General features: G+C 44.1%; 3 protein-coding genes across 4 annotated transcripts in view; all 3 read right to left on the reverse strand.

Annotated features, from left to right (window-relative positions):
• The window catches only part of LOC126355007 (folliculin), a 149329-nt gene that overhangs the window by 109134 nt on the left and 28017 nt on the right, over positions 1-12178 (reverse strand). The gene's annotated exons all lie outside the window — the stretch shown is intronic.
• On the reverse strand, positions 461-8077 carry LOC126355008 (uncharacterized). Its single transcript, XM_050005142.1, has 2 exons — positions 7911-8077; positions 461-949 (listed from the first exon to the last, which is right to left on the reverse strand). The coding sequence occupies exons 1-2, from the start codon at positions 7986-7988 to the stop codon at positions 593-595; spliced, it is 435 nt and encodes a 144-aa protein (XP_049861099.1). The 5' UTR covers positions 7989-8077; the 3' UTR covers positions 461-592.
• LOC126355379 (triokinase/FMN cyclase-like) lies at positions 8158-9272 on the reverse strand. Its single transcript, XM_050005673.1, has 2 exons — positions 8240-9272; positions 8158-8165 (listed from the first exon to the last, which is right to left on the reverse strand). The coding sequence occupies exons 1-2, from the start codon at positions 9270-9272 to the stop codon at positions 8158-8160; spliced, it is 1041 nt and encodes a 346-aa protein (XP_049861630.1).

The following is a 12178-nucleotide window of genomic DNA, read 5'->3' on the forward strand; positions in this document are numbered from 1 at the left end:
AGAAAAGCATATATCGATCAATCACACAGAGCTGCAGCACTACTTTATCAGAACAGGAAAGATGCTGAATACTAGAAAAAACAGATTCAACCTGTGCAGAATATCTTTTAATAGAAAACCTTCTATATGGTGAACACTGTGATGTTCTACACATTGTCAGGAAAAGATTACAGATGTGAGATGACACTACTGGAAATACTTGAAAGCAATAAACAATGACACAGAATGTTACCTTAATTTTGTATGGGCAGGAACAATTTCCCCACTGTTAAACTACATTTTCAGTTTTGCATATGTGAGAGAAGTGGATTGCAATAGTAAAATCAACTTCTTTACTCCTGTTTAAAACGTAAATATTTGCTTTGTATTTTTTTATGTAATGTTTTTCTTTGTAATAATGGCTCTGTATCTGTACCACTAGTATCCGGGTAGGTAAAACATCATTTTATCTGTGGTTGCAGCATTCAGCTTCCACCTGATAATTGCATAAGAAGCCAAAATACAGTTGCAGAGCATAAAAGAAACATTTCCTTTTTTATTAAAGTTTATTTGATCATTTATTCATACAATAAATACAGGTATACACTCTTCATCAGAAAAGCATTTGACTAACTTCATAGGAAGTCCTGAGCCACACACCAACAGTGTATGCACCAGGATCGGGAATAACTGAAATGCCAGTATCAGGTCGTAATTCCGCTGTACGCAATGCGGCACTTTCTGCAGCCTTCACCACTGCAGCTAGCCTTGTGACCCAGTCAGAAGGGGACTTTTCATCTAGAATCAGCTGCTGCCGCCACTCTTTCACTGCAGCTGATAAGGCGTCAATCATAGTGCCATTTGCAGTTGGACTGCTTGTGCAACGAAACAATCCCTCAGTTCCAAGCACCAGAGCTTGCAGCCACAAGTGTTCACTTATGGCTTCTTGTGTTTCGACATCACGGAATGCCTGGATCAAATGATGACTTGAGATGCAGATGAGTAAGCACACATGGGTGATGGGGGGGAAGAAAAAATGTCAACTGAAAATATGAAAGTAAATTTAATTGCATTGTGCACTTTAAATTAATCTTTATTCCTCTTTATATATTTCTTCATAATCTCCTTTCATACTTCCCCTTCCATAAATTAATTTTTAATTTTATTGGTTAACTATTCTGTTACTCAGTACATTGAACAAAACAATTACGACATTAGATGAGTTATCACACTTACTTTAAAGGTAACAATACCAGAGAAGGAAAGTTGCTACTCATCATACAGCAGAGATGCTGTGTCACGATGGGCACAACAAAAAGAGGGGATAGTATGGTGGGAGTGGTGGACAGTGAAGTCTTACAGTTTAGATGGAGGGCAGGAGAGAAGGTGCAAAGGGGGGAGGGGATACGTAGCAGAAAGGAGAGAAATAAAAAGAAATTAAAAGACTGGGTGTGGCGGTGAAATGACGGCTGTGTAGTGCTGGAATGGGAACAGGGAGGGTGCTGGATGTGTAAGGACAGTGACTAATGAAGGTTGAGGCCAGGAGGGTTACGGGAACGTAGGATGTATTGCATGGAAAGTTCCTAACTGCACAATTCAGAAAAGCTGGTGTTGGTGGGAAGGATCCATATGGCACAGGCTGTGAAGGAGTCATTGAGATGAGGGGTATCATGTTTGGCAGCGTGTTCGGCAACAGGGTGGTCCACTTGTTTCTTGGCCACAGTTCGTCGGTGCCCATTCATGCAGACAGACAGCCTGTTGGTTGTCATGCCTATATAGAATGCAGCACAGTGGTTGCTACGAGAATCCTAAACACCTCACCTGGTTCAGATTCATTGATGACATCTTTGCTATCTGGATTGAAGGTGGTGACACATTATTCACATTCCTCCAGAACCTCAACAACTTCTCCCCCATTTGCTTAACCTGGTCCTACTCAACCCAACAAGCCACCTTCCTAGATGTTGACCTTCACCTCAGCCATGGCTACACCGGTACCTCCATCCATATCAAACCTACTAATCACCAGCAATACCTCCACTTTGGCAGCTCCCACCAATTCCATACCAGGAAGTCCCTTCAGTACAGCCTAGCCACCCATGGTCATCGCATCTTCAGTGACAAGTAGTCCCTCTCAAAATATACCGAGGGTCTCACTGAAGCCTTCACTGACCGTAATTATCCTCCCATCCTTGTACAAAAACAAATCTCCCCTGTCTTATCTTTCCAGTCTCCCACCACCTCGCAAAGTCCCACAGTCTGGCCACAGAGGAGCATTCCCCTCATAACTCAGTACCATCTGGGACTGGAGCAACTGAATTACATTCTCCACCAGGGGTTTCGATTATCTCTTGTCGTGCTCTGAAATGAGAAATGTCCTGCCCATTATATTTCCCACCCTTCCTACTGTGGTATTCTGCCATACACCGAACCTACAAAATATACTCGTCCATCCTTACACAACCCCTGCTCCCAATACCTTACCTCATGGCTCATACCCCTGTAATAGACCTAGATGCAAGACCTGTCCCATACATCCTCCTACCACTACCTACTCCAGTCTGGTCACTAACATCACCTATCCCATCAAGGCAGGGCTACCTGTGAAACCAGTCATGTGATTTACAAGCTAAGCTGCAACCATTGTGCTGTATTCTATGTAGGAATGACAACTAACAGACTGTCTGTCCGCATGAGCGACCACCGACAAACTGTGGCCAAAAAACAAGTGGACCACCCTGTTGCTGAACACGCTGCCAAAAATGATATCCCTCATCTCAATGACTGCTTCACAGCCTGTGCCATATCGATCCTTCCCACCAAAACCAGCTTTTCTGAATTGCACAGGTGGGAACTTTCCCTGCAACACATCCTACATTCCCATAACCATCCTGGCCTCAACCTTCGTTAGTCACTGTCCTCACCCATCCAGCCCCCTCCCTGTTCCCATTCCAGCACTACACAGCCGTCATTTCACAGCCAAAGCCAGTCTTTTAATTTCTTTTTATTTCTCTCCTTTCTGCTACTACCTCCCCCCCCTCCTCCTCTTCTCTCCTGCCCTCCGTCTAAACTGCACCACTTCGCGGTCAACCACTTCCACCATACTATCTCCTGCCCCTCCCAGCCCCAGCCTCCTCCTTAACCCCACCCAGTCACCACTCTCATCGTGCACTCACAGTGTAGTTTCAGCTATCTGAGACTGCAGGTGTGTGTGTGTGTGTGTGTGTGTGTGTGTGTGTGTGTGTGTGTGTGTGTGTGTGTGTGTGTGTGTGTGTGTGTGTGTGTGTGTGTGTGTGTGTGTGTGTGTGCACTCACAGTGTAGTTTCAAGTATCTGATACTGCAGGTGTGTGTGTGTGTGTGCGTGTGTGTGTGTGTGTGTGTGTGTGTGTATCTGACAAAGGCGTTAACGGAACGGGAACGGCCGAAAGCTATAATTGTGTGAATCTTTTTGTTGTGCCTATCACCACTCAGAATCTCCGCTATATGGTGAGTAGCAAGTTTCCTTCTCTGGTATTGTTACATTCCATCCTGGATTTTCTATTGTTTGATTTCTTTAAAGGTTACATTTTAAATCACAGTGATAGGCACAGGAGGACGTATGATATATTCATATACAGTATAATATAATTAATAAACCAATCTGCTTACTCTACATAGCAGGAAGACAATTTTTTTAACAAACAATGCAGTTCAGCAGCAGGTAGAGCAACTGTCCTCTAACGAGGTGTGTGGCAAAACTGTATCACACTTATATGGGATGGACTAAATGTAATTAAGGATGAGTCCAGTCCTCAAGAAGCTGTGCAGTCACTATGATAACACTATTCAACATTCACATGACAAGAGTCTAAAGAGATTATTTATCAAATTTATTTCGCACAATGAGCTATTTTCAGCTCTGTAAAAGACACAGAAGGTGTTAATCTAGGTGTAACACATTTCCCAAATGAACCCAAACATATTTCAATAGGATTAAAATCCCAGGGTAGCACTGATCATGGGTTCCTGTAAATGACGTACACTAAATGACCTCTGTGAGACTCACCATTTATGTCTATAAAAACGTGATCACCACCTACCGAGTAGACACAAAACAATTGAGGCTGCTTTCTTTTACATGCATAAAAACTGAGCAACTCAGTGCCAAAAAATGAACACTTTACCACAGCTCCACAGAAAGCTAGACACCAAAATCGCCTGAGCACTGAAACAAATGAATCTGTGGACATAAATGGGTCACACATTGAAACCAACTATCACTAATTCAACGTACACAAATTTGCAATATCAGTCTCATTTCTATTGTTCCTCGGTTGTAATTGGGCAACCATCAGCCACTGATGTACCCATGCCAACAGCATAGAGCAATAGCACTATCAAGCTTGTGCAGAATGGTGATGAAGGACATTCTGAAGCAAGTAATGACACAATACTTTTCTCCCTTTTTGTAGTGTTAACTTTGAGCCACAATGGATCTGGTGTTCCTACAATCCTGATGGGAACAGCTGTGCCTACAGAATGAACATGCCTATACAGAATGAGCAGCAGCAGCAGCAGTGGCAGCAGCAGCAGCATTGGTAACGTCAACAGGTACAGATGCAGGCACTGATGCCAACTTCCTTTGCACCCTTGCTTTGCCACAGGAGGGGGCAAGCACCCACTGGGAACTTTTATTCTCTATCCCTGACACTATTCATCAGCTTCAATGAGTATGCAAAGGTTCTTGCTGGAATGCCAGGAAATGTGTATCATCAACCCAGCTGATAAAGTTCCCCTCTTGTCATCCAGTGGCGTGGGCTTGTAGAAAACTGTCCAAAATTTGAAGCCCTCCATTGAATCCAAGAAACGTCCCTTTGACAAGCTTTGTCAGATGCTTCTGGACTATTTTGGTCATCAAACACAAGTGGTGGTAGCATGGATGCAGCTGATCCAATACCACAAACGCCCTGGGCAATCATACGCGCCGAGTGTCACCAATTTGCAGGGCCTCTCGCACAGGTGTTGTTTTGAGTGCCCCAAATATGCTACCTCTTGTGCAGACTCGGTTATTTGGGAAATGATAGTCCAATTAGCTTCTGATACTGAAGTTCACACCAGGGTGCTGACTCTATCTGAGCCTTCTTCAGCCGATGTTGTCCACAATGTGGACTCGCATGAGCTTACAGTGGCGGCAAGGCACATCCTTTCAGATAACTGACTGCTGGCACGATTAGGTGTGCATGGTAAACGGCTCCCAGTGCCCTGTGGGGTACCTCAAGTGGCCTCACTTCGTGCCGTGTCATTACATGTCACCGCCATTAATGATTCCATTGCAGTGGCACGACGGCAATGCCTGACCTAACCCATTCAGGGCTCAACGGGCTCTTATATCATTCGCTGCATTGTAATTCCCATCCACAGCAGTTTATGGGTCCTTGTTGTCGTTCTCCTTCCGTTCGTTGGGTGAGTACCAATTATCACAAAACTTCTTGCACGTGGAGCCCATGTGTTGGGGCATGCCTTCAGGTAAAGCACTTGCCAACTGTTTGTGACAGTTGGTGGGCCATACTTTTAGCGAAAAGTTGCGTCTCAATAATCTATGTACCTTCATCGTGTAGTATTTCACTGCTCTCAGCCGACGTTCCGCTGTCAAAGTATAAACATGTCAAAGTATAAAACAATATCCAAATTTACCCAATACCCGCTTCGAGACTCGACAACAGTATACATTAACAGTCGCGACACTCCGTCTGTTTTTTTTTTTTGTTACCCACAGCGGTAGCAGCGCACCAAGCGGCCAGCGAGCGACACTATTGAAAGCAATAAGAATCCAGTATTGTCGTTTGTATTGATTTGTAACATAGTTTATACAGTAGGGAGCATACGTAGTGCAAAAAAATCGAGAATAGCTAAAAAATGACAGCGCATTTGTCATTCTTCAGTTTCATAAAGACTATGGGAGGTATGAAACGTAGTCCACGGTTTGAAGTAGTAGACTCTCGAAAAATCCGTCTGTACATCTTTCTGCATAAGGCCAAATCTTCCTGTGTTTACAAGAATTTTTTTTTATTATTGAAGGGAAACGATGTGATTCGGTAAATATCTGAAAGTTAGAAGAGAATCGTAAATAAATTGTGCTGTAATGCACCATTTCCTATCTTTCTAGCATCTACACGTAATTAAAGAACGAAAACAGTCATTTTGTAGTTACTATCTATTTTTATGGCACTACGTATACGCTCTATTGTAAAAAAAAACTATGTTACAAATCAGTATCAACTTAATATTCGCACTCATCCGACATGGTATTAGAAAGTGTAGTTTGGGGCGCAGCTATCGTTGTACGTAACAGAAACTTGACGGAGAGTCGCGAGTGTTACGTTAAACTGTGCCCATATAGTGACTAGTTCTCGATGTACGTCGTTATGTTCAAATACATTACGAAGTAGTATCTTGCTGTTTTCAATACGTTTGTCTTTTGTCGTATCTCCTGTCTACATCTCAAGTGTCAACAGTTTGATATATATCGAAATCAGTCTGCAACTCCGATGTGCACCGATTCTCGGAAATAACCGATATAAAATACTAATAGCTCACTCTACAAAACAAGTACAGGTAGTGGTTCTGTGAACAACTAGGAGGAATCTGCAATACTAGCCATCCGCTTTGACAAGTACAGGTACCGGCAACTGGCTAAAATTAGGATGTCACTTTTTGTTACGTATTTGGGATTGCATTTCTTTATAGCGTCATTCGTTGTCATATTTCTGTTGGTTTTCAGGAAAATTGTTTTTTAACCTTAGCTGTGTATGAGAAACAAAATATTGTTTGTTATGTTTTGGAGGGGTCATAGTATTTCGCTGATTTATCAGTCTTTTTAACTGTTCCTCTCCACTACAGCTATAGCGTTTATTTTACGGTACTTGATTTGTTTTGTTTCCAATAAATAGTTCTCCTGTAATAATCGTTACTATATAAGATATACGTATATTCATAAATCGATTATAAGTTCAATATCTTTACAACAGTTTTCAAAATCTAATATTATTCAGTTTCAGACAGTAAATAAAAAAAACCAAGTTCCTGAAATGTAAATAAACAAACAGAAAATTGAAACTTCCTGGCAGATTAAAACCTTGCAGAACCTCGCAGGAGAGCTTCTGTAAAGTTTGGAAGGTAGGAGACGGATACTGGCATAAGTAAAGCTGTGAGTAGCGGGCGTGAGTCGTGCTTCGGTAGCGCAGTTGGTAGAGCACTTGCCCGCGAAAGGCAAAGGTCCCGAGTTCGAGTCTCGGTCGGGCACACAGTTTTAATCTGCCAGGAAGTTTCATATCAGCGCACACTCCGCTGCAGAGTGAAAATCTCATTCTGGAAACAGAAAATTGATGCAGTACCACATATCAAATTCCTATGCATCCGGGTCGATAATCAGTTAAAACAGAATGAGACAATTATACAGCTGCTCAATGAACAAAAAAATGGTTCAAATGACTCTGAGCACTATGGGACTTAACTGCTGAGGTCATCAGTTCCCTATAACTTAGAACTAGTTAAACCTAACTAACCTAAGGACATCACGTAGCGGTCGCGCAGTTCCAGACAGTAGCGCCTAGAACCGCTCGGCCACACCGGCCAGCCTCAATGAACAGCTCACCATCTCTGGAATCATGTTCATTCTCAAAATGAAAAATAATTTTTCCAGCTTTCGACAATGTTGCCTCTATAGGAAAAATTAAGTAGGTCTGCACAAGGCCCAGATTCGAATCCCAGCCTTGTAACAAATTTTCATTCGTCACTTTAGTCCCTATATATACACTATACAATACTGTGTTGAAGCGTCACAAGGCCACTAAGAACTACAAATTAACCGTCAAAATACCGACAAACAGGACCTACATATCATCTATAACAACAAGACAACGTAGTGTACAGGAAATGTAATGAGGTTTACCTTAGCAGCAGCCTCGAAGAATATAGTATACAAAAGGCCAGAGACACCCGCCCGTGCACCTTCCACAATTTTGCTCATATCGCGAAATAACGTGAACAAATTGTGACCGTCGAGGTCTCCGTTCGTAACTGCCCGCTCGATCGCTTTCGACACTTTCCTCACATTCGTTCCGCAATCCCTCCCTCCTCCGAACTCGTCGTACAAATTCAACTGTTTTTCACAGTCGATCAGCGACTTGACAGTGCACTTAATCACCTGCAGCACACACGAAGCAAACTTATCGGTGACAGCGTACTCCGGTTCGGGAAGAACGTCCTCGTCCTCGTCACCCTGAGAAAGAGTGGGCTCCACAGTCAGCGGCAGCTCGACCGTCACACTTTCTGCACCTGCAGTAGTATACTGAAGGTGGCGAGGCCAACTCACGGCAGTCGTGGGTGCGTCCAAGTACTTCAGTACGCAAGCGAAGGATATCCGAAGTAAAGTTACGAAAAATGTAGCGTCTTCCGGGGACGTCATAAAAGCGCTGCAGTACGCCCTCGGTACTTCGTAGCCCTTCTCGCGCAGGCAGCTGACGGTCTCCCACACGACGAGATTCTCTTCCAGCTTGGGCGACTTCCCCGCATTGTCGATAAAGACGACGACCTGGTGCTCCGTATCGATACGTCTGTTACCTTCCCACGCGTCTTCGAAGAACGGATTCAGCGCCGTCCGCACGGCGTCGGGACTGGCCGAGAGACTCGGGTGTCGTTTCTTCGCGCAACGGTAGTGCGTGTCAGTGTCGCCGGTGACGAAACCCGCGAGGGAGGGCGCCGTCAAGCTCGTGGAGACGGTTGTCAAGTCGTTAGTAGCCAGAGTCTGGCACAGGTGAAAGATTTCGTCGAGCGAGAAGCCGCTCTCGGCCATGGCGCCCGCGATCTTGCAGAGGACGGCGGTGGCGTCGACGTCGCGCAGCGCTCGTCGCTTGTCTGACGGCCGGGCGACCGCCCCGACCAGCACCATCCTGACTTCGATGTCTTGGGCGCGCGCCATCTCGACGGCGGCGCCGAAGTTGAGGCGGTTGCCCGTGATGTTGCGCGCGAGCACGAGGATGCCCTGGAAGTGGCCGCAGGCGAGGTGGCGCAGGGCGCGCAAGATGAGGCGCGGCGGCGGCGCCGTGTTGGCGTCCCCCAGCACGGCGGCGGCCAGCAGCCCGGCGCCCACGTAGCCCGCGGGCCACGGCTCGCGGCCCGTGCCGCCGCCGGACACCACCTTCACCTTCCCGCGCAGCTGCTCCTGGTCGCGCACCATCACCACGCGCTCCCCCTCCAGCAGCGACAGGTCCGGGTTCGCGAGCACCGTGCCTTTCAGCACGTCTTCCACCATGTTGGGTAAGTCGCGCAGTCTCGAATACATCTCGCTGTGCCTAATGACCGTACGGCGCGCGATTTTCGCCGCTAGCAGTCGCTACGCCCGACAGCACAACTTAACCGTTGCTAATTCCGTCCAGAGCAATTTCAGTAACGGAGGGTCTGATGTAGAATATCTGCTTTTTCTGTGCGCAAAAGAAGCGGACGCGCTACATTTTATTGTTGTCTGTTTTTCTTTGACCTCTGAAATCCAAGGACTCCGTTTGAACCGTAGACCATAGATAACACAGACAGCGCATGACGTGATTAGATTAGATTAGTTTTTCGTTCAATACATCCGTGTTGAGGAGATCCTCCTGGATGTGGAACATATCACCTTTTTTTTTTTTTAAAAAAAAAAAGCTGATATAACAACACTAATAGTATAAATATATACAACACATCATTTGTTTCTATTAAAAAATTCGTCAATGGAGTAGAAGGAGTTGGCCACTAGTAAGTCTTCCAGGCTCCTTTTAAACTGAAATTTATTTGTAACTAAATTTTCTATATTTGCTGGCAAATTATTGAAGATGAGTGTTCCTGAGTAGTTGACCCCTTTTTGAACTAAAGTAAGTGCTTTTAAGTCCTTATGCAGATGATTTTTGTTCCTGGTATTGTATGTATGAACTGAACTGTTTGTTGGAAAAAGACATATATTATTTAGGACCAATTTCATTAAGGAGTAAATATACTGGGAGGCAGTAGTTAGTATACCCAGTTCTTTGAAGAGGTTTCTACAAGACGTCCGCGACTTTACTCCACAAATAATACGTATTACACGCTTTTGGACTCTGAAAACTTTTGTTTGACTTGAAGAGTTACCTCAAAATATTATACCATATGACATTATGGAATGAAAGTAGGCAAAGTATGCAAGCTTTTTCACTTTTATGTCCCCTATGTCTGCTAACACTCGAATTGCAAATACAGATTTGTTAAGGCGTTTCTGCAGTTCTGTAGTGTGCTCCTCCCAACTGAATTTATTATCAAGTTGTAATCCCAGGAATTTAAGACTGTCAACCTCTTCTATCTGCTCTTCTTCATCATTTCTGCATATGCTGGGTGAAAACCTCTTACAGGTTCTCAATTGCATGTAGTGAGTCTTTTCAAGGTTTAATGTCAATGAGTTGGCTTTAAACCATTTATTAATATCCATGAAAATATCGTTAGCAGATCTTTCTAGAACTACACTCGACATACTATTTATTGCAATACTTGTGTCATCTGCAAACAAAACGAACTCTGTTTCTGGCAGTGTAACTGATGAGAGATCATTAATGTACACGTCATTTTACAGAAACCGATGCCCACGAGAAAGCAAGGCCGCGGCGCGTACGTCACATGATTTGATTTGTTGGGTCAATTCTAGTGTCCGATACCAGCCGTCGGCTTTGGCCAATGACGTAATGTGTGATGTTATTTTGTTTGTGCCGCAGATTGCTGTCGATGAACGTTAAATGATTTCTCTTAATTTCCTCGTTAAGCCCGGTCCACACGCAACGATCTGTCTGCGCAGACATCGGCGCAGATGTCTGTACATGCAAAAGATCGGTGCAAATGTGGTGTGTTCACAAGACACAAACCCCAGTCTACTACTCGCCCGCCATCTGTCGGCGTACAAAAGAAATATCAGTGCCAAGCGACTACGCTCCCCGTAAAGGTTAAAAATTTAATTCAGTTATTTTGAAATATAGAAATGGAGGAAGTTCTGTTGTGGCCTGTGTTCGCAACTTGTGTTGCAAAAAACATTCAGACCAACCGCAGGAAACAGAGAAAGCGGTCAAAATGGTGTAGGCAGTGGCTACTAAAGCGAAAGCAGTTTTCTCACGTAAATTTACTGCGAGAGTTGCAGGGCGAACCTAACGACTGGCGAAATTATTTGCGGATGGGTGCCGAAACTTATAATTATCTCTTAAAGCTTGTAACCCCTCATATTATGACAAAAAATACTTGTATGAGAAGGGCGATTTCTCCTCATAAAGGGCTGGCGGTAACATTGACACTCCAATTTCATCTTCAATTGTACTCCTACTTGGTCTTGGCGTTTCTTGATCACTAAGAAAGCCAAGCAGATCTAAATACCGTAACGTTGGCTGGTATACTAGATCTACTCCTACACCACATCTTCTAGATTTCTGAACTTTGGGTAACTCTTTTCGGTAAACAGTTCGCAACAAATGAATTTTTTTTATTACTGTTTCTGTGTTTGCCGAGGCGTCAACTGCCCTCAATTTTTCAATTAGAGCATTGTATGTTGCTGTCTTTTTGTCTCGGACACTATATTCTTTACTTTTAATCTTCCACAAACATGGGTGGTTTCTATATATTTCAATGAATTCACTTACAAACTCTCGAGAACACTGACGAGTATCAGCCATTTTAATGAACTGTGCGCACAAATACTAACATTAGACTGAGCAAACAGCTGTTTCGCGCCAGATTTGCGGCTATCTCCTGTCCACACACTCCAACTTGTCTGCGCAGATGTGGTTTGAACTCACAGATTTGAGAAGTTTAGCTCAAACCTCCAACTCCAACTTCCAGGTCTGCACACACCTCAGGTTGGTGCAAATCTTCTGTCCGCACGCAACGATCTGTCTGCGCAGATGTGATGTGCGCAGACAGATCGTTGCGTGTGGACGGGCCTTACGCTCGTATATTAAAAATTCGATGTAGATTGTTTTGTTTTTATCTCGTAATTTGTTTTCGCCATATTTTGTTAATGAAAGTAGTAGTGATTTATAAGGTCTTGATTTCTCACGCTGTTCGTTACGGATGAGTCAGTTGTTTTTACTGCGAAAATTCTGCTTCAGAAAATGAGTGACCGTAAATCAACTACAAAATTTTTGAAATCATTGGGCGTCATTGCGAGGAAAGAGA

This window comes from Schistocerca gregaria, chromosome 3, assembly GCF_023897955.1.
Source record: "Schistocerca gregaria isolate iqSchGreg1 chromosome 3, iqSchGreg1.2, whole genome shotgun sequence".
NCBI lineage: Eukaryota > Metazoa > Arthropoda > Insecta > Orthoptera > Acrididae > Schistocerca > Schistocerca gregaria.

Bases quoted from the DNA above. Each gene is read 5' to 3' on its own strand.
- LOC126355379 (XM_050005673.1), bottom strand. From the start codon at position 9,272: ATGGTGGAAGACGTGCTGAAAGGCACGGTGCTCGCGAACCCGGACCTG.
- LOC126355008 (XM_050005142.1), bottom strand. From the start codon at position 7,988: ATGAGCAAAATTGTGGAAGGTGCACGGGCGGGTGTCTCTGGCCTTTTG. The intron at 950-7,910 runs GTAAACCTCATT...CATTTGATCCAG, and splicing joins TCTTCGAGGCTGCTGCTAAG to GCATTCCGTGATGTCGAAAC.